General features: G+C 52.3%; 1 protein-coding gene across 3 annotated transcripts in view; it reads left to right on the plus strand.

The window, feature by feature from the left end:
- Window positions 1-24,701, plus strand: part of CCL25 (C-C motif chemokine ligand 25) — a 30,748-nt gene that overhangs the window by 4,142 nt on the left and 1,905 nt on the right. The window contains exons 1-3 of one of the 3 annotated variants that reach the window (XM_070622883.1): window positions 21,671-21,806; window positions 22,206-22,283; window positions 23,125-23,223. In XM_070622883.1, the coding sequence (XP_070478984.1) occupies window positions 23,151-23,223 (73 nt within the window). In that variant the 5' untranslated portion in view covers window positions 21,671-21,806; window positions 22,206-22,283; window positions 23,125-23,150. Of the gene's footprint in view, window positions 1-21,670; window positions 21,807-22,205; window positions 22,953-23,124; window positions 23,224-24,701 lie in introns of those variants that run through there. The other 2 variants (XM_070622882.1, XM_070622881.1) reach the window with 2 other exon arrangements.

Below are 24,701 nucleotides of genomic sequence, written 5' to 3' on the forward strand. Positions count from 1 at the left end.
GTCCCAGAGACCAGGAGCTGGCAAACCACAGCCCGAGTTGGCCCACGCCTGTTTTTGCACAGCCTGTGGCTACAAATGACTCGTACATCTTTAAAGGGTTGGAAAAAAACGAAAGAAGCATAGTATTTTGTGACGCGAGAAAATTACACGAAACGCAATTTCAGCGTCCATCAAGTCTGATAATAACACAACCACGCCTGTCATCCGCATGTTGCCTGTGCTGCTTCCAAGGGACAACGTCAGAGGCAGGTTTGCTTAGGCAGGGCCTCCTTCATGGCTGTGCAAACCGTGTAGTCACACAGGGCCCCGCGCTCCTACTGTCACCGCTCTGAAATTCTTAATAATCTAGAAATGAGGGACCCCGCGTTTTTATCTTGCGCTGAGGTCTGAAAATTACGTAGCTGATCTTGGCGACAGAATCGTATGGCCCACAAAGCCTAAAATCTTCGCTATCAGGACCTCTTCAGAAGAGTGTGCTGGTCCCGCTGTGCTGGGCAGAATAACCACCCCCGAAGATGTCCATGTCCTAATCTAGAACCCGTGACTCTGTTACCTTACCTGGCAAAAGGGCCTTGGCAAATCAGATGAAGCTGCAGATCTGGAGACGGGGAGATGATCCTGGATTATCTGTGTGAGACCAATATCGGCATAAGAGGGAGGCAGGAGGGTCGGAATCAGAGAAGATGTGACAACGGAAGCAGAGGTCAGTGATGTCGTTGCTGGCTTTGAAGATGGAGGAAGGGGCCACAAGCCAAGGAATGCAGACGGCCTCTAGAAGCCGGAAAAGCCCGGGAAACGGATTTTCCCCCAGCTCCTCCAGGAGGACCGCGGTCCTGTCTACACCTAGATTTTAGCCTGGTAAGACCCATTTCAGTCTTCTGACCCCCAGGACCGTAGGATAATAAATGTGTGTTGTTTCAAGCTGCCACGGTTATAGTCATTCGCTACAGCGGCCATAGAGAACTGGTCTACTAGCCACAGGCAGTGGGCATCTGAAAAAATTTGTCTCTTAGCCAAGAGTTTTGCATGAGAGACATACACAAATTCTTTGCTTATTTACTTATTTGAAGGAAGGGAACCAGAGAGAAGGGAGGTATACATGCTCCAAAGAAGGGAGAGGTAGGGCGGGAGGCTGTCAAGACAAGCTGGGGAGGGATGTCAAAGGCCGTGGCAGGCGGAGGGGTAGGGGGAGAATTCCAGACACTTGAGAGGTGGGATCACCAGGACTTGGCGACCAGTCGAATGTGGAGAAGATGGTGGCCTATTCATTAGCCACAGCGATGTGGGGGAAAGCCCTGACATTTGAGCCATTCCCAGGGCTCCGGGTCGGGGTGGGGGATGTTTCCGGCACAGAAGTGTTTAAATGTCAGGTGAGCGGTTCACTGGCCAGCTCACAAAGCCGAGGCATCAAAGCAGAAGGCTTGTTCTGAGAAGAGAAGCCAAGCAGGCCAGAGCAAGCCCAGAGAACCTTCTGGCACTCGAGCTCTCTGGGGGCCCGACTTCCATCTGATTCCGTCTGAAGTGCCAAGCAGGTCACTCATAAATCCAAGAAGCTTGATTTCTTTTTTCTTAGGCAGCTGAGTTTATTTTCAGATTAGCAATTTGGAGTTCACGTTCCTGGGTGGTTCAGAATGGGAGGAGCAAACAGCCGAGGGTGCTGACTCCTTCCGGGTGCGGGTCCCCGTGGTTCCTATTCGTGCACGTTTCTGCCCCGCCGAGCCTGGCCCTGGAGCAGGCACAGAGGTGCAAGTTTTCCTTTGGGAACCGCTGTGCTAATATTCCCCAAGCCGCAGTTTGCTTGTTTGTAAAAGCAGGTGACACTGCCACCTTGGGGACACGAGTGAAGCAGGCACCGAGCAGAGCATCTGACACACCGGGACCACCATCACGCCAGCAGCCCTGAAAGAAAATTCTGTGCCGAACGCCCCAGACAGCAGGAAGGGCTCTGCTTCTTGTCTCAAGAGTCGTGGCCCCTCGGACACCGCCACTTGAGATGATGTGGGGCTCTGACCTGAGCAAGCTCACCAGTTTTGTTTTCTAGAATTATCTTTCTGGGTCTGACCCATAACCCTTCCACTCCAGTATCTTTCTGGCAAGAATATCAGGGCGAATTTTATCTCCCATAGGGTCAAAGGTTAGAAAAGGCCCCCCAGCCCTGATTCCCAGGGTCACAGAGTGGCCTGGTTTCCCCTGTCATCCCAGAGTGTTATGATGGTGACCACTTTCGCCTCCAGCTCACACGGCCACCCTTCTCACTCCTACAGTGACACGGTCGTAGCCGCTATATCACCTTTCCAGTTTTCACTTTTAAGATTTCCAGGTTTTTTCTAATCCAACTGTTCTTTTTCATGACGTACGAGTTCTTTTTCTTCCTTTGTCTCTAAGTGTTTTACAGGTATTTGTCAGGTTTTCTGCAGCACTGCTTTTCAAAGCTTTTTTTTAAGTGCAAATTCAGTGGTTTCTAGTATACTGACAAAGTTGGCTTCTGCGCCCCCCCGCCCGGCAACTCCCACGCTCCCGTGTCACAAACCCTCAAACCTCCCGGCTCCCCAGATGGAAGGTCCAAAAGCACCCCCAGCGGCGTTCTCAGCTCGCCCCACGCGTGCCGAGCTGTGAATGCACACAGTTCAGAGCAGATTGCACAAGGTGAACAAGCCAGATGTTATCAGTCTATTAGAAGCTCACGCAAGTTGATAAGAAACCAAGGAGCGAAGATCAGAAACGCTTAGTTCGCAGGAGGAGGGGGAGAGTCAACAAACTCCAGAGCAGCTCTTCCTGGTGTCGAGGGGGTCCTGCGGGGGAGGGCTGGTCAAACGAAGGTCATCCAGCCCCGCCAGGACCCTGCCATCCTCGGAGGGGGCGGCTGTGTTGATCAGAAAGACCCTTTGCAAGCTATCCACCCCCCATAGAAAAGGGCTTGTCGTCTGACCCTGCAGCTGTACCACTGACAGTTATCCTGAGCCACCAAAGGAAGGGCTCTCGGTGCAGAAGGACGACTCTTCCCATCTTTAATGAGTCACCTTCAGGTTGGCAACCATCCGGACGCCTGGCGCTGGGGCTGGCTTGGTGAACTGCGTATCCGCGAGAAATGGCGGGTTGGAGGAAGGGCCCTTGGCCGAGCCCTGTGTAGACGCAGTTGATCCTTGCAGTGCGCCTGTGAGTTGGGTCCTGTGAACCCCGTTTTGCAGCAGGATCAAGGGGGCCCAAGGTCACACACTCCCAGAAGAGGGGCAGGAAGGGGCCAGAGGCGGGCCCGTTGGAGCTCAGACCTCATGCACAGAACCGTGGTGCCCAACGGCTCATGATGTAAGAGAAAGAAGCAGGGTACCAAAGGGCACCTGCACTCTGCACAGCCTGCTGCCAGAGAGGTGGAGGGAGAGCAGAGAAGGAAACTGGATGGACCGCCCCCCGAGGGAGGCCCTTCCCTGGGGGGATGGCAGGAGGGAGGGCAGACAGAGCAGGATGCAGATAAAAGGTGGGTGTGGCCTGGGGGAGGGTTTGTCTGGACCACTCTGGGGAAGGAGAGCAGCACCGTGTGGGGGCTCATGGGTTCCCCGTAGCATCTGCGGGTGTGATTTCCACTTCCGCATCCAGCCAGGGCCCAGCGGCTGAAGATGCTCGAGTTTGGAGGGAAGTGAGGCACCTCAGTCGTGCAGTTCAAGTGATGGCTTCAGGTCCACAAGCAACAGGGAAGGAAGCAAGGCTGTGGAGAAAGGGTCCATCTTGATCTTTGTTCCGTCCCCACGTCCCTAGGCACCTGGTGTGCATCCTGGGCATATCAGCTCCCTGTCTTATTTGGGTGCATCCTGGGTGCCTGCTCGGGCTGCCAAAACAAAGCAGCACGGACTGGGTGGCTTATGGACAACAGAAATGTACTTCCTCGCAGTTCTGGAGGCAAGGGGTGCAAGATCGAGGTGTCAGCAGGGTTGGTTTCATTGGGGCCTGTCTCCTCCCTATGTCCTCATGTGGTCTTCCCTCTGCGCGCGTCTGTGTCCTAGTTTCCCGTTTTTGTAAGGACACCAGTCATGTTGGATCAGGGCCCACTCTCATGACCTCGTTTTAACTTGATGGCATCTTTAAAGGCCAGATCTCCCAATACAGTCGCTTTCTGAGGCCCTGGGGGCTTGGGGCTTCAACATCTGGATTTGTGGGGACGCAATTCAGCCCGTAACTCTGGGGGAGCATGCACCTCTTTTGCAGCCCAACTGGGTGTTGGCCCTTGTCACCCCCGGGCACTGCCCTGTCTGCCACAGGTCAAGGAGGCAGGATTCTGGGGTTTGGACACCCCATTCTCTGGCAGATAGGGCCGACCTAGGCTCAGGGAGGGGCCACGTAGAAAGCCACAGAGGCTGGCCAGAGCAGCCACACCCGGTGCAGGGGCAGTCGGCGGGGCGGGGTGGTGGTGGGGAATCCAGGAACCAGCGATGGCAGGGATGGGACGGGCCGTCTCCCCAGACCAGCCCTCCCACCGCCAGGAGCAGGGGTTTTCCGGGGCTCCCCCCCAGGGAAGTCCCTCTGGACACACGCTTGCCTTCCTCCTCCCCTCTGAGCCATTGCACTGGGGCTTTCTCTAGCCACAGCCCTGCTGCCCTCTTCCCCCTGGCCCTTCCCCCAGACACACAGCTGCTCTGCTCCCACCGCTCCTGCCAAGATGAGGATGGCAGCAAGGCGCCCAGCGCAGGGGCTGGTTCTCGGTTAGGCAGTCAGCAAACATGAGCCCTTCTCTTCCCAGTCGCTGTGAGCTCCTTGAGGGAACAGCTGTGTCCTGGTGTCCCCAGCGCCCGGCACGGGGCCTGGCATCCAGTAGGCAGCAAAGGTTTGCTGACCGAATGAACAAGCAACGAACCCTTCTCACAAGGGACGATGACAGTGAGACGCCAGCCTGGGTTCGTCACGTGCCAGCAGAGCCCACATCCGTCTCCCTCTTACTGGATCAGGCCACCCAAGCGGGGGGTCCCTTCCACGGTGGGTGACACGGGCATCCCACTCCTGCCCCGGCCCAAGGAGGACCTGTCTGACTCCAGGGGTGTCACTGACAGGAGCATTTCGGGGCGACAGCAACAAGGAGCCAGAGGGCACGTGCACCACTCCGAGCTCACCCTCTCCTCCTGTCACGAGGGTCCTGTCCGCTCCTGACCCGTGTCTGTGAATGAGCTGGCTTGTTCCCCATCCAGTGACAGCACAGGCTCGACACGTGTCCTTAGCACACTGTCTGCCTCGCGTGCCTTCCCAGGGCCGCGGGGACCTGGAGGCTAGAGTGGGTCGGGCTCGGGGGACGGGGAGAAAACGCTCCCCTCTCAGCTCCATCCTCCTCCTGAGCCCAGACCAGGCCTGCCTTTGCATTTCAGAGAGAGGAGCGTTCCACCCACGCTAGTGCTTCACTTTCGGGGCTGGCCAAGGGTCAGGAGGAAGTAGGAACAGCTTTTCCCAAGAGAGGCAGGGCAGGGGTAGACAGGCCAAAGGGCACTGAGCAAAACCCTCCATCGGGCAGGGGGTATCTCTCTCCACGCCGCTGACCTTTGGGCCCGAGGATTCCTCGTGATGGGGGCAGAACTGTGCACTGTGGGACATTTGATAGCATCTCTGGTCGCCCCCCCACAAGCGATGACAACCCAATCTCTTTCCAGACAAGGCAGGTGTTCCCTAGGAACCGAATCGGCCTGGGTGAGAAGTGCCACTTTGCAGAACAGAGCCTGGAAAGGGCGCTCCGTTGCCTGGGTTCCCGTGCCGATGGTAAGGGCCGTCACATCCAGGTCAGGTATTCAGGGAGCCAGCTGTTCTATGTCCCCGTGCCCTGTGTCAGGAATTCTCCATGCCCCCTCCCCCTCCCCAGCCGCCGTCTTCCAGAACCGAGTCCACACACCACATCCCCCAAGTGGTGTCCCTGGAGCCCCCGTTTTAGGAGCTTGACCGCCACGGGTGCTGTGGGAACAAAAGAATGCCCTCTCCTAAGATATCCACGTCCTGACCCCAGAACCTGGGGATGCGGGACCTTACCAGGCAAAAGGGACTTGGCCGGTGTGATTAAGTTAAGAGTCTGGAGATGGGAGACGAGCCTGGATTGTCTTGGTGGCCCAGTGTCATCACAAGAGGCCTTATAAGGGGGAGGGAGGAGGGTCAGAGTCAGAGAAGGAGACGGATGTTGGAAGCAGAGGTCAGAGAGACATCGGACGATGCTACGCTACTAGCTCAGAAGACGGAGGAAGGGGCCACGAGCCAAGGAAAGCAGGCGGCCACTGGAAGCTGGAAGAGACCAGGAAATCGATTCCTCTCGGGAGCCGCCAAAAGGAACCAGCCCTGCTGACACCTTGCCTTTTGGGACTTGTGCCTTCTCTGACTGGAGGATAAGACATCTGTATTACTCTGAGCCACTGAGGGTGTGGCGATTTGTTACAGCAGCCACAGGGAACTCATACAGGTGTTCACGCTGAAGGCCTGAATCAGAGGGAGCCAGGGCGGTCAGGCTGGCATTGGTCTCTCTTGGCACGAGCTTCGTTGCACCGTGGGGCTGCTGTGTCTCCCACTGCGTGCATCTCCCACTTGATGGCGAAGACTCAGTGTAGGAAGGTTTGGGAGTCCGGCTTTGGGTGGGCCCAACTTTCTTAGGCTTAGAGCACTGAGATGGAGAAGCAAACACAAGGACCGCTTCTCCCCAAATTAGAAAAAAAGTTACGCATAAAGATCAAAAAGCTTCGCTTCACGAGGCTGATTTTGAAAGGCTGCCCACGTTCTTCAATGCGTCCTGGGTTAATTTTTCTCTCCTTCTTCTCTAGAAGACATCTCTGATTTTTATAGCCAGTGTCAGAGGGAAGATGCGTTTCAAGTTGCAGAAGTTCACAAATGGACACATGGTCTACAAGGCATCTCCAGCCCCTTCATCAGCAGCCGAAATGCCAAGGGAGGGTTCGTATGGCCTCTGCCGGATCCATGAGGAAGGGACAAGGGACAGGACCTTGAGAAAAGGCTCCTGTCTCAGAGGTGATAGGAAGTGGGGGGGACAGGACACAAAGGGGGTTGTGTTTCTGAAGCGAAGGGAGATAAGAGCCCTAGGGAAGAAGTGGCCAGGGGCCAGGGAGCGAGGGGCGGCTGGTGGGCTTCACTGGGAGCTGGTGCAGGAGTCTGGGAGTGGGATGTGACAGGGGGAGTGGGAGGTGACAGGGGGAGGGGGCACTGGGATGGCAGGTTTCTTTGGTTCGGGGAGACCTGAGAGCAGTCCTTGTCGTTTATCCGCTGCCAAAGGAATGGCTGTGGAAATGGGGAAGAGGGGGCAAGAGGTGGTGAGAGAAGACAGCATGAGTGTAGTCATCACATTGTTTATTTTCCGCATCTTTGATGCTTCGACATCTTGAGGCCTTGTTGATCTGGGATGGACTGCCCCCCCAGGACCAGCTAACTCCTGGCGACAGCAAGAGACTCGCCTGTGAGCGCACCCTTCATGTGCAAACCAACCAATCCGGAGCCCACAGCCCAACTCCCTCTGTCATCAGCTCTCACACTCAGGGCCACTCTCCCCTGCCCCTATCACCCCAGGGCCAGACGACCAGGGCCAGCCCCTGTGCCCCAGAGCCGCTGGGATCGTTCAGACTAGCCCATCCCAAGCCTGCTTACTCTGCCTCGCCTGTTCCTTCCCACGGAAACCGCAGTAAAGGCTCCTGCCCACCTTCACCCCTCCCTGTGCCCCCTGATCCACCCTGGTGCTTCCCCGTGTGGCCCTGCCCAGTGCATGTGCCTCCTCCTCTTGGGATCTGTGAGTAACAAAGTGTCTTTCAATGGCTGTGGTCTCCTGATCCATTGGCCTCGCCATAGCTGAATTAATCATAAACTGACATTTTAAAACACTGAGGGACTGAGCTGTCACTGGAGAAGGGCAGAAAAGAGAAAGTCGAGGTACAAGGGAGGTAGACGGAGCAGCTGTGGGGCGCATGGGTGCCCTCATCCCAATGATACTGGAGGATGGGGCACGGATCTCTCGGCCAGAAGCTGGAGCTGCCCACAGGCCTCCTGGGAGCTCACACGTGACCCAGCAGGTCCTGTTGTCCCGGGACCCCCATCAGCTTTGGACCCTGGTCAGCGTACCTCAGCCCTCCAGAAGTCCCACCGTGTGAGCCCCACGAGGTTGAGGGCATGGCCGGGAGGGCCAGGCCTTGTGGCCACTGTGCTGGCCGGCCCGGGGCCTGCCCCCAGCAGCCAGGAGGAAGCTGCCACCTACCTGATGGCTCGAAGGAGACGTGCTGGCCACTTACCTCCAGCAACAGCCCCAGCCCACAGCACCCAAACATGTCCTTGGTAACCAGCCTCCATGTCTGCTCCGGCTTCCAAAGGCGGCTGTGGGAGCGATGCCCAGCAGCCCCGGGCCAAGCACCACACCACCCCAGCCGCCCAGCCCCACCTGCTGCTGCTCGTTGGGTGCAGCCTGGGGCCCCGTGGGGCTCTGGGCTCCTCGCCTTACCCATCCCTTCCTCTTTAACAAGACATCACATGGCCCGGTGGCTGGGAGCTGCCAGACCTCTGCAGTCAAGCAGACCCAGCCTAGCATCTCAGCCCTGACGCCTGGGGCACACGACTGACCCACCCGAGCCTCAGTCATTGCATCCGTGGGTATAAATTCATCAGTCCAGGTCCCGGCACATAGCAAGCAGACGACAGCGGTGGTTGTGTTATTCATTATTACCACTGAGAGATCGGGGCCAGCCAGGGTCGGTGGTACTTAACACACACACACAGCAACACAGCGCATGAGACAGATCTGAAACTTGGATCCCTACTACCTCCCTGGGGCAGTGGTTCTCAGCAGGGGGCAGGGGAGACACTGATTTTTGTCTGGCGGCATTTTCTTTTTACTGAGTCCATAATAGTTTACAACATTGCGAGATTTCAGTTGGACATTATTACTTGTCCGTCACCACGTATGTACTCCCTTTCACTCCCTTGTGCCCACCCCCCAGCCCACATCCCCCTGGTAAGCGCTAAACTGTTCTCTTTGTCCGTGTGTTTGTTTATCTTCCACATATGAGTGAAATCATGTGGTGTTTGTCTTTCTCTGTCTGGCTTATTTCTCTTAACAGCATACCCTCAAGGTCCCTCCATGTTGTTGTGAATGGAACGGTTTTGTCTTTTTTCTGGCTGTGTAGTATTCCATTGTATATATATACCACATCTTCTTTATCTAGTCATCAGTCGATGGGCACTTGTGTGGCTTCCACATCTGGGCTGTTGTGAATAATGCTGCAATGAACATGGGGCTGCATAAGTCCCTTTGAATTGTTGACTTCAAGCTCTTTGGCCAGATACCCAGTAGTGGGATGGCTGGGTCATATGATATTTCTACTTTTTACATTTTGAGGAATCTCCATACTGTTTTCCATAGTGGTTGCACCAACAGTAGTTGCATCCAACAGTTGGTTGCATCCAACAGCAGTGGATGAGGGTTCCCTTTTCTCCACATCCTCTCCAACATTTGTTGTTTTTTGTCTTGGTGATTAGAGCCGTTCTAACAGGTGTAAGGCGCTATCTCATTGTAGTTTTGATTTGTGTTTCCCTGATGATTAGTGATGTGGAACGTCTTTTCCTGTGCCTGTTGGTGTCTGGGGGCATTTTGGGTTGTCATAACTAGGGAGCGATGCTAGTTGCATCTCGTCGGTCAAGGTCAGGGATGCTGCTGAAAGTCCTACAATGCCCAGGACAGCCCTTGAGAGCACAGAAGTGTCTGGCTCCACATGTCAATAGTGCCAAGGCTGAGAAGGCCAATGCTAGAGTGTAAGCTGCCTGAGGCCAGGGAGTTTTGTTTGTATAATTTACTGTGTAGCCTTGCCTTCTAGAACAGCGCTTGGTACATAACAGACACTCCATAAACCTTTGTGGTACTTGAGCTGTCCCCATCCAGTGGGGTGCTGGCACCTGCTTGCAACATCCCTGGACCAGTCCATGGCCCCATTGTGGCTCCAGCACTGCACACACACCCACCTCGTAAGCCACCTGCCATGATGACTGAGTCCCCCTCTCAGGTGCACTGGAACAGGCACCAGGACCTGGAGGCCACCATCCACCACCAGACCAACCTGGGACTCTGTGCCTTATGCATTTACTTGTCCATGTCTTTCTACATTGACCACAATGAGGTGGCTTTGAAGAACATTGCCACATATTTCTCTCATCAATCTCACGAGGAGAGGAAACGTGCTAAGAAACTGATGAAGCTCCAGAACCAATGGGGTGGCCGAATCTTTCCTTAGGGATCAAAAAAACCAGATGGTGACGACCAGGAGAGCCGGCTGGATGCCACGGAGAGTGTGTTACCCTTGGGGAAAAAGCATGAATCGGTCACTACTGGAAATGCACAAAGAGGCGACTGACAAAGACGGCCAAGCCACTTGTGTGACTTCATTGAATGAGCAGATGAAATCCATCAAAGAATGGGGCCACCATGGAACCAACTCGCGCAGGACGTGGCCCCAGCACACCCGGCGTGGCAGAGTATCTTTTCCGCGAGTGCAGTGTGGGGGACAGAGACGATGAGACTGAGCCTCAGGCTGGCTTCCCCACCGCCACAGTCACTTCCGTGGTCTCCAGGCAGTGCCTGCATGTTGTGTTTACCATTACTTTTCCATAAGTTGTGCTAAACATCCACTTCAGCTCTTTCATTCATACCATTCCTTCAAATAAAGTAACTTGGTACCTCCTCCCCAAAACAAAGCAAAAATTCCTCGTTCTTGAGGAATTGCGTTTGCCTGTTTGGACCTGTCTGGGGTCGCTGAAGGAATGGTGCAAGGTGCTGGCCTTCATTTCAGCTAACCTGTAACTCTCAGAGCAGAAAAGGGCTCTGCAGAGAGTGTTCCTTGAGAACACTGAAAGGCAAATGGACAAGGGGCCGCCACCTGAAGGGAAGGATTACCATTGGGACAAACCACAGACGTGCTGCTGAAAGCCTGAGAGAAAAGGCTGGAGAGAGTTCCTTTGGCGAACAATGGCTTGGAAAACCCCCCACGTGTAATGGGATCTCGAGAGCTGTGCACACGCCCAGGGCAGGATGCGTGCTCAGAAAAGACTGGAGGAGACCCTAAGCGTTCACCTGCAGCTGGTCTTTAAGTTTAGCAGAAGCAGGAAGTGAAGGCTAAGGTAGAGCTGTAAACAGCCTGGTTAAGCGCTGAAGAGTCAACACAGAGTCAGTTTATGAAGACCAGGAGAATGATTTTTCTCTTTTCTTTCTCTCCTTCTTTTCTCCTCCCTTCCTTCCTTTTCTTCTCCTTCTCCTCCTTCTTCATTTCCAAAATCTCTGTCAAACAACTAGCTCACCAGAAGCTAAAGGACCAGGCATTTCCGAGACCACACACAGCAAGAAATCCAGTCTTGAAAATATTTTAGAGGGACAGGCACGGTGGCATAATTATTAATTTCACATGCTCCGCTTCGGTGGCCCAGGGTTTGCAGGTTCATAGCCCAGGTGCAGACCTAGCACCGCTCATCAAGCCACACTGTGGCAGCGTCCCACATGCAAAATAGATGAAGACTGGCACAGATGTTAGCTCAGTGACAATCTTCCTCAAGCAAAAAGAGGAAGATTGGCAATAGATGTTAGCTCAGGGCCAATCTTCCTCACATATACAAAAGGTGCATATTATATTTTAGAAAAGTAACTAAGCAAACAACTCACAGCAAGCAACAACGACAAACCCAGAGGAGGGAGACAAATCTGATTTCCAGAGTTACAACATTTTAATGTTCAAAATGCCTATTTTTTTTTTTGAGGAAGATTAGCCCTGAGCTAACTTCTGCTGCCAATCCTCCTCTTTTTGCTGAGGAAGACTGGCCCTGGGCCAACATCTGTGCCGATCTTCCTCTACTTTATATGTGGGACGCCTGCCACAGCACGGCTTGCCAAGCAGTACATAGGTCCACACCTGGGATCTGAATTGGCGAACTCCTGGCTGCTGAAGCAGAACGTGTGAACTGAACTGCTGCACCACCATGCCAGCCCCCAAAATGCCTATTTTTAAACAAAAATATTTAGGAAGCACGCTAAGAAACATAACAGTATGGTCCATTCAAAGGAAAATAAGAAATTAACAAACTGTCCTCAAGGAAGAACATACATTAGACTTACTAGACAAAGACTTTAAATCAGCCTTGTTAAGTAGACTCAAAAAGTGAAAGGAGACCCCAAAGAACTAGAGGAAGTCAGGAAAATGTCTCATCAACAAGAGATAGAAATTATAAAATAGAAATAGAAATTCTGGAGCTGGAAACTACAATAACATGAAAAAATTCACTAAAGAGTTTCAACAGAAAATTTGGGCAGAAGAAAGAAACATGAGCTTGAAAATAGGTCAACTGAAATCACCCAGTTTGAGGAGCCAAAAGAAGAAAGAATGAACAGAATCTGAGACTCCTTTGGGACATCATGAAGTGTATAAACATGCATATAACGGGAGTCTCGGAGGGAGAAAAGAGAAAGAGAAAGGCTGACTGAAGAAATAACGGCTGAAAACATCCCAAATTTAATAAGTCATGAATCTCTACATCCAGGAAGCTCAACTAACTCCAAGCAGGATAACTCAGAGAGATCCACACCAAGACGTTATAATCAGTTTGTTGCAAGATAAGGACAAAGGAAATCTTGAAGAGAGAAGTGACTCATCACATATGTGGGATTTCCAATAAGATTAACAGCCAGCTTCTCATCAGACATCAAGGAAGCCAGCAAACAGTGGAAGACATTTAAAGCGCTGACAGAAAAAAACCGTCAACCAAGAATTCTGTATCTGGTAAAACTAGCCTTCAAAAATGAAGGAGAAATTAAGATGCTCCCCAAGAAACAAAAGTTAAGAGAGATTGTGGCTAGTAGACATGCCTTACAAAAATGCTAAAAGGAGTCTTTCAGGCTGGAATCAAGGATACTGGGTAGTAACTCCAAACCATATGAAGAAATAAAGAACACTGGTAAAGTTAACTATAGAAGTAATAATAAAAGCCTGTGTTATTTTATTTTTGGTTTGTAACTCTTCTTTTTCCTACATTATCTAAAAGATAAATGCATAAAAGAAGAATTATAAAGCTATATTAATGGGAATATAGTGTATAAAGATGTAACTTGTGACAATAACAATATAAAGGGAGAGAGTGGAGCTGTATATGAGCAGAGTTTTGTGTACTGTTGAAACTCAGTTGGTATTAATCCAAACTAGATTGTTACAAGTGGAAGACATTAATTGTCATCCTTAGTTGACCAGTAAGAAGACAAATAAAAATATACAAAAAAGGAAACAAGAAGGGAACCAAATGGTACATTACAAAAAAATCAAACAGAAAAGAAAGTAGTAATGAACGAATTGAGGAACAAAATAGGTGTAAGACATACCTTTAAAACAAATAGTAAAATGACAGAAGTCCTTCCTCATTAGTAATTGTATAATATAATGGACTCTCCAAAGAAAAGGCAGAATGGATAAAAAATGTGATCCAACTTCATGCTGTCTACAAGAGACTCACTTTAGATCCAAAGACACAAATAGGTTGAAAATGAAAGAGTGGGTGGCCGGCCCCATGACTGAGTGGTTAAGTTTGCGTGCTCCACTTCGGTGGCCCAGAGATTCACTGGTTCGAATAGGATCCTAGCATCGCTCATCAGGCCATGCTGAGGCAGCGTCCCACACAGCACAACCAGAGGCACTCACAACTAGAATACACAACTATGTACTGGGGGGCTTTAGGGAGAAGAAGAAGAAGAGAAAAAAAGAAAATTGGCAGCTGATGTTAGCTCAGGTGCTAATCTTTAAAAAAAAAAAAAAAGAGAGAGAGCGGGGAAAGGTATTTCATGCAAATAGTAACCAAAAGAGAGCTGGAGTAGCTATACTAATATCAGACAAAATAGATTTTAAGTAAAAAATCATCACAAGAAACAAAGAAGGATATTACATACTGATAAAAGGGCCAATCTTTCAAGAGGATTTCACAATTACAAACCTATATGTACCAAACTATAGAGCCTCAAAATATATGAATCAAACATTGGCAGAATTAAGGGGAGAAATAGACATTTCTACAATAATAGTTGAAGACTTGAATACTCCAATTTCAATAATGGTTATAACTAGACCTAATAGATATATACAGAACACTCCACCCAAAACCAGCAGAGTACACATTCTTCTCAAATGCATATAACACATTCTCCAGTATAGACCATATGTTAGGCCAGAAAACAAGTCTCTATACATTTTAAAAGATCAAAATCATACAAAGTATCTTCTCTGACCACAAGGGAATGAAGCTAGAAACCAGCGACAGAAGGAAAACTGGAAAATTCTCAGATATGTGGAATCTAAACAACATACTCTTAAATACCAATGGATCAAAGAAGAAATCACAAGGGAAATTAAAAAATACTTTGAGATGAGTGAAAATGAAAATACGACATACCAAAACCTATGGGACGCAGCAAAAGCAGTGCTCAGAGAGAAATTTCTAGCTGTTTAAGTGGCTGCATTAAAAAAGAAAAAAGATTTTAAATTGATAACCTAACTGTATACCTACAGGAACCAGAAAAAGAAGAGGAAGCTAAACCCAAAGCCAGTAGAAGGAAGGAAATAAAGATTATAATGGACATAAGTGGAATAGAGCATAGAAAAACAGCAGAACCAACAAAACCAACAGTTGGCTCTTTGAAAAGATAACAAAATTGACAAACCTTTACCTAGACTAACAAAAAAAGAGAGAAAAAACAAAGATCTAAATTCAGAAATAAGAGTGGGGACGTAACTACAGACTTTACAGAAATATAAAGGATTATAAGAGAAGACCATGAACGATTGTACACAGTCGTACGCAACGAATGAGACAATCTAGATGAAATGAACAAATTCAAACTAACAAAACCAATTCAAGAAGAAATAGAAAATTTGACCAGTTCTTTGCGCTACTTTAAGGACCCTACTTTTCCCCTTAAGCCAGTGGTTTTCAAACTCTTTTCAGAGACCCAAGGGTTCCCACAAGTCTGGGGTGGAGGGGAATGGGGTGAGAGTGCTCTGAGGGTCCCAACCACTGGTTCAACCACACAGCTCCATTTTGATTTGTTTTCTCTTTGGGGAGGGGGGTGGGGAGTGATGAATTCTGCATAGAATTTCTTAATGAGTTGTACCCCGCCCCTGGATTTGACCCCGCTAACCCTACGACAAGGAATCTGGTGATGTGGAGGCAACAGGACATCAGGGCTGAGTGAGGGGCAGTGACGGGCTGGGCTTGCTCTGAGGGGGTTAAGTCCAACTGTGGTGGTCACAGAGAGCTGCAGGTTTTGACAGAGTCCTGCCTGGCTGGTCAGGCAGGTGCCTGTGGCCATGCAGGAGGAGGGGGGCTTGTCTCACTCCCAACACTGGTGGCCCTGGGTTGCCATTTGATTGCAGCATCCCCTGCAATTCCCTATGAATTTTAAGATCTGCTTTGCCATTTCTGCAAAGAACGTTATTGGTATTCTGATAGGGATTGCATTGAATCTGTCAATTAATTTAGAAAGTGTTGCCATCTTAACAATATTAAAGCTTCCAATCCATGAACATGGGATGTCTTTTGTTTATTTAAGTTTCCTTTCATTTCTTTCCACGATGTCTTGTGGTTTTCAATCTCTGGGTCTCACACGTCCTCAGTTACATTTATTCCTAAGTGTTTTATTCGTCTTGATGCTATTGTAAATGGAATTGCTTTTTAAATTTCCTTTTCAGATTGCTCATTGCTATTGTATAGAAATGAAACTGATTTTCGTGTGTTGATCTTGTATCCTGCAACTCTGCTGACTTCCTTAGCTCTAATAATTTTGTGTGTGGATTCTTTGGGATTTATTTCATATATATGGAGATGTCATTTGCAAATAGAGATAGTTTTACTCTTCCTTTCCAGTGTGTCTGCCCTTTATTTCTATTTCTTGCCTAACTGCTCCAACTAGAACTCTCAGTACAATGTTGAATGGAAGTGGCAAAAGTAAACATCTTTTTCTTTTTCTTTTTTTTTAAAGGTGGGCACTTGAACTAACATCTGTTGCCAGTCTTGTTTTTCTTCTTCTTCTTCTTCTCCCCAAAGCCCCCCAGTACACAGTTGTAGATTCTAGTTGTAGGTCCTTCTGGTTGTGCTATGTGGGACGCCACCTCAGCATGGCCTGATGAGCGGTGCCATGTCTGCGCCCGGGATCCGAACCTGTGAAACCGTGGGCCATCAAAGCAGAGCACATGAACTTAACCACTCAGCCATGGGGCTGGCCCCAGACATCTGTTTCTTGTTCCTAATATTAGGGAGAAAGCTTTCAGTCTTTCATCACTGAGTATGATGTTAGCTGTAGGTTTTTCATAAATACCCTTTTAAGGTTGAGGAAGTTTTCTCTATTCCTAGTTTGTTGAGTGTTTTTATCGTAAGAGGGTGTTGGATTTTGTCAAATGCTTTTTCTACATCAATTGAGATGATCATGTAGTTTTTCCTTCATTTTATTAATGTGGTGTATTAAGTTGATTGATTTGCCTGTGTTGAACCACCCTTGCATTCCTGGGATAAATCTACTTGGTCCTGGTGTATAATCCTTTTACTATGACCCTGGATTTGTTTTGCCAGTATTTTGTTGAGGATTTTGCATCTATGTTCATAAGGATTATTGGTCTGTAGTTTTCCTGTGATGTCTTTGTCTGGCTGTAGTGTCAGGGTAATGCTGACCTCATAGAATGGATGAGCTAGGACATGTCCCTTCCTCTTGGGAAGAAGGGAGAATTTCTTGGGAAGAGTTTGAGAAGGATTGGTGTTGACTGCTCTTTAAAGGCTTGGTAGAATTCACCAGTGAAGCCATCTGGTCTGGGACTTTTCTCTGTTGGGAGGTTTTTGATTACTGATTCAATCTTCTTACTTGTCAGTGGCCTTTTCAGATTTTCTATTTCTTCTTGAGTCCATGTTGGTACTTCCTTTCCAGCAATTTGCCAGTTTCGTCTAGTTTATCTAATTTGTTGGCATGCAATTCTTCATCGTATTCTCTTATAACCCTTTCTACTTATTTCTGTAAAGTCAGGAGTTATGTTCCCACTTTCATTTGTGACTTTAGCTACTTGTTTTTTTCCCTCTCACTCCCTGTTCTGTATCATCTCAGCATTCATCACCTGCTATTGTGACCCCTTTGTTAGTAAAATGAAACATCTCCATGACAGTGGGGACTAGTCTGTCTTGTCACTGCTGTAACTACGCAACCTGGCACACAGCAGACCTCGGTAAATATTTCCTGAGTTATTTCTCGCTTGTGTACGGCATGACAGGGATCGGAAAGGGGCTTCCCCACAGCCCCCAGGAGAAGACAGGCTGTTGACTGTTGAGTCTTTTGTCTGAGCTGATGCCTCTCTGGTGCATCTTCCACATGACCTTGGCAGAGCTCAGACACGGACCTGACCACCACCCTCCCTGGCTAAATCCCTCACTGGCTCCCCAGTGCCCTCACGATGAAGGTCACCCTCCTTGGCTCAGCATGTGAGGCCCTGAATAGCCTGTCCCCTCCCACCTCATCTTCCACTATCTGTCCCCCCATCTCCCACGCCAGCTGTTCTGCACTTGGCAGGTCCCTCTGGTGTCCTGCTTTGTCTGGCCTCTGACTGACACCTGCTTGTCCTCAGGTCTCCGTTCATTGGTTGTTCCCTCTGGAGACCTGGTGGGGTGCCCTCTGCACGTCCACAGGCTGGGTGTGGACGTTCCTCTAAAACACTGACCATGCAGTCTTGCAGCATCCCGTGAGCATCCCCCTGATAGCTGTGAGCCCCACACAGGGAGTGGTGCATCTGTTAGCTGCCCTCCGTCTCCAGCTCTCTGCACATCACTTGGCATCAGTTTTAAAATGTAGGTTTTATTATTATTCAGCCACGGTGAGGCCAACAGGTCAGGAGACGGTGGCCATTGAAGAGATAATTTGTTACTCACAGATCCCAAGAGGAAAGGGCACAGAGCACCAGGGTGGGCCAGGAGGCAGAGGGAGGGGGCCAATTGTGGTTTCCACTGGAAGGAATGAGTGAGGCAGCATAAGCAGGCTTCGGATGGGCTAGTCTGAATAATTCCAGAAGGCTCTGGCGTGTAGGGGCTGTCCCTGGTTGTCTGGCACCTGGCCCTGGAGTGACGAGGGCAGGGGGATAGTGGCCCTGAGTGTGAGAGCCCCAGAGAGGAGGGAGTGGGCTGTGGGCTCTGGATTGGTTGGTTTGCATGTGAAAAGTATGCTGGCAGGCGAGTCCTTAACTTTTTCTGGGCATCCACCAGGTCTGGAGGGGCAGTCCCTCCGGGCTCAGCGAGACCCCAGTTATCAAAATGTCAGCACAAAAAAGACAGGCGTGGAGCACAGAGGACTTTTAGGGCCATGAAATACTCTATATGATACCAGAAAGATGCATCCATGTCACTATACATTTGTCCAAACACATAGAATGTACAACACCAGGAGTGACCCCTAAGGTCAGCTATGGGCTCTGGGTGATGATGACATGTCTACGTAGGTTCATCATTGATAACAAAGGTCCCACTCTGGTAGGGGAGGTTGATAATGGGGAAAGCTGTGCCTGTGTGCAGGCAGGGGGAATATGGGAAATCTCTGTACCTTCCCCTAAATTTTACTGGCAAAACACTCTTAAAAAAGAGGCTTAAAAATAAAAGTATAAAAAAGAAACAATATAAAATTATGAGTTGACAATTATCTGTGGCTAGAACTTCACTGTTCAGTAAGGTGGCCACTAGCCACGTGTGGCTTTTCGGCACTTGAGGTGGGCTGCAAGTACATTTCAAGTACGATAAACCATGTTTTTTTTTTTTTTTTTTTCCGAGGAAGATTAGCCCTGAGCTGATATCTGCCGCCAATCCTCCTCTTTTTGCTGAGGAAGACTGGCCCTGAGCTAACATCTGTGCCCATCTTCCTCTACTTTATACGTGGGACACCTACCACAGCATGGCTTGCCAAGCAGTGCCATGTCCGCACCCAGGATCCGAACCGGCGAACCCAGGGTGACCGAAGCGGAATGTGCACACTTAACTGCTGCACCACCGGGCCGGCCCCACAATAAACCATGTTTTGAAGACATGTGCAAAAAAGAAAAATACCTCATCAATCATTTTCATTTGATTACATGTTGAAATGGTAATATTTTGGATAGATAGGGTTCAATAAAATACACTATTAAAATTTAAAAATCATTCATTCGTTCATTCATTCATTCATTCATACAGCAGCTGATCAGTATCTGTGGGATGATGGGGTCAGACCTGGGCTTGGAATCCTGCGCCCCTGCTTACTTGGTCAGGCAATTTAACCTCTCTGGGCCCCAGTTGAATTTTTTTCCCCCTGTAAATGTGGATGAATATTTATAGGGTTATCCCTACCACGCCAGGATTTGTGGCATTGATCCTAATCTCCAAGTATCTTGCTTCATTATCTTCTGCTTGTTTTGTCTGCTCTGCCCTGGGACTATCTATCTCCTTCACTACTTGCCCTGGCACCCAGCCCTGTGCCTGGCATACAGTAGGCACGATACCTGGTATACAGTCGGTGCTAAGTGTTTGCTGAATGACTGAGATAACAAATGGCCCCCAACAAGTGTTCAGTGAGAATCAGGCACATCACTGTCATCTTTCGTGGCTGGGACACCTCTGCTTGCTCACTGCCATCGCCCCAGGGCCCAGCATGTGGCTGGTATGGAAGAGGGTCCAGAAAGCTTGTGTGGAAGGGGTGAACGGTGCTTGAAGAGAGACTCAGGATCCTCTGGGATCCTCTCCTCCCAGCCCACCACCCTCCCTCCCCATGCCTCCCCTGCCCCAGCTGGCCCGGCCCCCACGTGTCCTGTCAGAGCAGGAGAAGCCCAAAGACTGAGGTCAAGGTCATGACCAGTGCCAGTAGCCCAAGTGCCCTGCCCAGGCCATTGCTATGGCTGCCCCCTGGAACACAGAGGCAGCTGGTCAGCCTGGGGAGGAAAGCCCGTCAAACTGGCCTTCTAGGAGGCAGCAGGGCCAACCACATCGGGGACACAGAGAAAGGAGTCACACAGAGACAGTCTATAAACCAGGTCCCTGAAAGCTGGGCCAGAGGCTTGCCAGGCATCCTGGAGAAAACCCTTTCCCCTCCTTCCTCCAGTTGCCTGGCAACCGCTGTGCGTCTGGACCAGAGCAAAAGGCGGCTGGGCACAACAGGCATCCAGGCCTGGCAGCCAGGACGCATGGGGTCTGGTCTGCTCCCCATGAGATGCACAACAATGTGTGTGTGGGGTTGCTCTTCTCTCAGAGGCCACCTGAGCCGGGACCTGGAGACACCAGAAGTTAAAAAGCTGTAGGCATTATCAGGGGTGGGGGTGGGGAACTGATATGCAAAAGTAACTGCGGGAGGACCCCTCCACTTCAGCAGGTGGTGCTTCTTTCCTGATGACCCCTACGCCTCTGCTCAATGGACCTCCCCCATTAGGGGACTGTCCCCTTTTCCTTCACAGTATTTAAGAAATACAAGTCAGATTTTCCTGGCAAAAAAAAAAAAAAACAAAGGTAAATGACTTGGCCTCCCTGACCCTCGGTCTCTTCCTCTGCAAAATGGGCCAAGTTGAGCGCCTGGGAGGGCCCTCCAGCAGAGAAAGGAGAGTGAGCCGGGCCTCAGCCTCCAGAGGAGGAGTTGGCATTTCCCCTCAGAGAGCCCACTGCCGGCTTCATTCTGCAGTAGGGCCCCTGTGTGTACCCACTACAGGCACCTTCTTTTGGGGTGCTGCCCAGAGCTGAGCCATGCTCATGGGAGGAAGGCCTCCGCCTGCCCTTCCAACCCTGCAGGCCCCAGGGTGTGGTCAGTCCCTGAATTTGGCTCAGCTGCAGGCTGGAGACCGCCCCCAAAGGCCCCCATCTTCAGAGCTGGTGACCAGGAGGCAGGGGGAAGCTTCTGTCCCCCAGCTGCACCCATTTCATCCATGCGGAAGATCAGGGTCCGCTGCTGGCACAGTTCAGCCCTAACGCCTCCAGCAGCTGTAGTAACGGAAGAGGCCTCTCCTCTCCCCCAGTTCGGCCCTGACCTTGAAGATCTGGCCCTCGCACTCAGCAACTCCGGGTTTTCATTCAAGGCCTGAGCATCCGTCCCTGAGCATCCCAGACGCCGCCCGGACACCCGGGGCCTGAGCCGGGTCCAAGAGCGCGCAAATCCCTGTCCGCCCCGCGTCCTGTCCCCAGACGCCCTCCTCCCCGTTAAGGCTGCCGGTGGGACGAACAGTGAGGGGCGGGGAGGTGGGCTCACTCGCGGGGGACCTCCGCCAAGTCTAGGCAACGCCTTGGCCGCTGCCCGCCCGCGGGGCAGGCGGGGACAGTGGGCCGGAGCGGGGAGGCTGGCCCCGGCCTGCCTCGCCGCGTCCCCACGCCCGCAGCCACGCCGAGCCGCGTCCCGGCTCAGCCTCGTCCATCGGGGGTTGCAGGACCGCTGCATCTTGGCCGCTCGGGCGGGGTGGGGCTGGGCTCGTAAGCTCCGCCCCGCTCCAAGCCCCGCCCCCTGCACGCATGTCTTTCATCAAGCCCCGCCCCCGGAGCTTGACGCCCCAGCCAGTCCAGTCCCGGCACTAAGTGCCATTCATCAAGCCCCGCCCCCGGCCTAAGCCGCACCCATAAATCCCCGCCTCCCGGAGCCACGGGCCTGTCTTTAAGCCCCGCCCCCGATATAAGCCCCGCCCACCCCGCCTCCCGACCTAGCTCAGCGAGTGGGCTCCTAACGGAGCAGGAAATGAGAAAGGAGTGCGGTGGTCTATACGGGCAACAAAAACTTAAAGCAATCGGATGCGAGCAATAAAAAGTTAAAGCCATCAGCTGTGAGCTCGCTGCAGAGACCCCTTCCCCCTGTGTCACCCCCACCGCTACCCCCCCGACACCCCTGTTCCCCCTGGGCCACGCTGACCCAGGAAAGAAGAAACGCCTTCTGGACGGGTTTTGCTTCGCTTCCTGCCCGCGCGCTTACCTGGGGCTCCCGGCTTCTCTTCCACAACCAGAGCATTTCTTTGTTGTCGTGGTTGTTAACAGCGGTTTCGTTGAGATTAGTCTCAAGATAATGTTCGGGAAAATTCACATACGTGCATTGCCCACCCCCTTGAAAGTCTACCGTCCCGCGGTGTTTACGATATTCGCAGACCGAGCCGCGCGACCATCACCGCTAATTTCAGAACAAAACAAAAACCCTTTCTCTGTCACCTCCCTGTCTCCCCTCCTCCCAGCCCGTGGCAACCACGAATTTTGCTTTCTGTTTCTATGGATTTGCCTGTTCTCGAAACCTGGACATTTTCTGTGAAACGGTAAGTCACCTGCGTGCAAGGAGAGAGAAATGGGGCGAAGTTAGGGCTCTGGGGAGCAGGTGGCTTGGGGATGGGGAGCAGAGGTGAACGTCTTCCCCTGGCTCTAGGTGGCCTGAGTCCTGTCCACGGGCAGCCAGTGTCCACCCAGATGTGAGAGGAGACAGGCCGGGAGAGAGAGGAGAAAAGGCCCTTCAGAGAGAAAGCCGGGGTGCGGGCTGAGACGCCTGGGATGGGATGCAGGAAGGGAGGGCGTCACGGGGCAGCCAGGCTGCAGGTGGCCTGGTCAAGGTCGGGGCTGGGTCTGTCCATCTGTGCCCATCTGCCTCTCATCACCAAGAGAGCCAACCCTTGTCTGTCCCTCGTGCAAATAGTTAGCTGAGGGAGTCACTGTTGCCTGCCTGGCTCTTTGACTTGGGTCCTCTTGTGTCCAGTCACCCAGGACCCCCTCCAGGGCACCCCGACGCTGGAGAGAGGAGCTAGAAAGAGAAACAGGGGAGCAGAGGGGAGGGGCACGGAGGCAGAGGCGGAGTGGGAGAGGAGGTGAGAGAGGAGGAGGGCAGGTGGCGGCAGGGTGGGGCTCCCTCTATAAAGGGAGAGCCTGCCGGACTGGAAGCCAGACACCTTGGGGACACCCCAGCAGGACCGGCTCCCTGGACCCCGTAGGTTCTGGTGAGTTTTCACCCTGCCCCCCGGCTGAGACCAGCAGCAGGTCTCTCCAGCGCGAATTGTCTCCCTCCTGTGCCACCTGCCTCCCTTGCAGAGGGCCGAGGGGTGTTCCCAGTCCCCGCTGCTGTCCACTGGGGTCCTCATCACCCTCCCACCTCCCCCATTATCGCTCAAGGTGCCCAAGGAGGACCAGCCGGCGCTATGAACCCGTGGCTCTTGGCCTGCCTGGTGGCCTGCTCCGTGGGCGCCTGGGCCCCCGCTGTCCACGCTCAAGGTACTGATTTGGGCCAGACCTGCCCGGCCCCCCTGGAGCTCCCCTCTCCCCATCCAACCTTCTGCACCGGCCTACTCCCCCACCCCACCGATTTGCCCCTCCCCTCCTCCAGAAGCCTCCACTGACCCCATCTCCACCACGGAGTTCTCTGACGGACAGCCCTCGCCCCAGACGTGCAGAAGCTCCTGGCATTTGTACAGCTCCTTTGGGGTTCAGGGTCCCCAGCGCCTCCTTCCAGAGCCCCTTGGTGGCTTCTTCACAGCCCGTCACTCAACGCCTCCCTCAGGCACTCCAGCCGGCCCAGGGGCTGTGGGGAGCAGAGGGTGGCTCCCAGCGGGAGCCAGGGTCGAGCTGCAGTAACCTGCAGGGGCGGGCTGCGAGTTCAGAGCCCCGGGACCCACGGGGGTGGGGGGGGGTGCTTCTGCAGTGTGGCTCAGAGTTGCTACTCAGCCTTTCTGAGCCTCAGGTTCCTCCTCTGAAAGTGGGACTCGGAATTCCCACTGCAGAGATGGGACGTGAGGATCTGATGAGCCGATGCCCGCAAAACTCTCGGCCCAGTGCCGGCAACAACAATGATAACCATGACTGTTATTAATGCGGAATCCCGTTCCCCCTTCTCCCCAGATTAGGCCCTCGAGGATTTGGGTGACTACAGGACGGTTCTGGGTACGCAGTGTCCTCCAGGAGCCCTGCCGCTGTGTCCTACATCCCTATGGGCTCGGGGGAGGCAGCTGAGCCCTGGCAGCAGGCCAAGCAGGGCACGGCCCCACCCTCGGGCCCCACCTGCCCCTCGCTGGGTCTAAGAGGCCCTAACCCTGCCCCCAGTAGACCTTAGCCTTTGCCCGGGAAGGGGCTGGGCTTCGTTCCCATTGTCCCGTTATCAGAGGCCCATTCCAGGAGCCAGGCCCAGCCCGGGCCCTTTGATCCTGGGGGCAGAGTGGCCCCCAGCCCTGGCAACTGTGTGCCTGGCACTGCGGCCCAGGGTTGTCTGACTCCACTACCCCTTGCGGGGGGGCCAAGGTTGGGGGATGCAGGGGGCCCTTGAGCCCTCCCCCTCATCCCTCCGCTGTGCTCTGTCACGGCTCAGACGTGGCCCCTGGAGAGGGGTCGGCAGAGGACCTGATCCCAGAGGACCTCAAAGGCCTCTGCACCAACTCCTGCATCAATCGTCCTCTGCTCACTCCACCTGCTCAGCCTCCCAGACCCACTGGGGCACCGGCACCTCCTCCTCCAGGCAGCTGCCTACTGCAGGTCCCCGTGTTTCCCCCTCCCCGGGGTAGATCAACTTCCTGGTCTCCCCCCGAGGCAGAGAGATCCCCATGACAACGCCGGGGGGCCAGTGGCGTTCCCTTCTGTGTTTGTCTAGACATCCGGCGCCTAGTGGGAACTCTAAATGCCTTTGTTCGACCAACGGGTAAACGAACAGGGACCTCCCAGGTTCTAGCCGGGTAACTCAGAGTGGTCCCTCTGATGGGCAC

The sequence above is a fragment of the Equus przewalskii genome, chromosome 6 (assembly GCF_037783145.1).
Source record: "Equus przewalskii isolate Varuska chromosome 6, EquPr2, whole genome shotgun sequence".
Taxonomy (NCBI): Eukaryota; Metazoa; Chordata; class Mammalia; order Perissodactyla; family Equidae; genus Equus; species Equus przewalskii.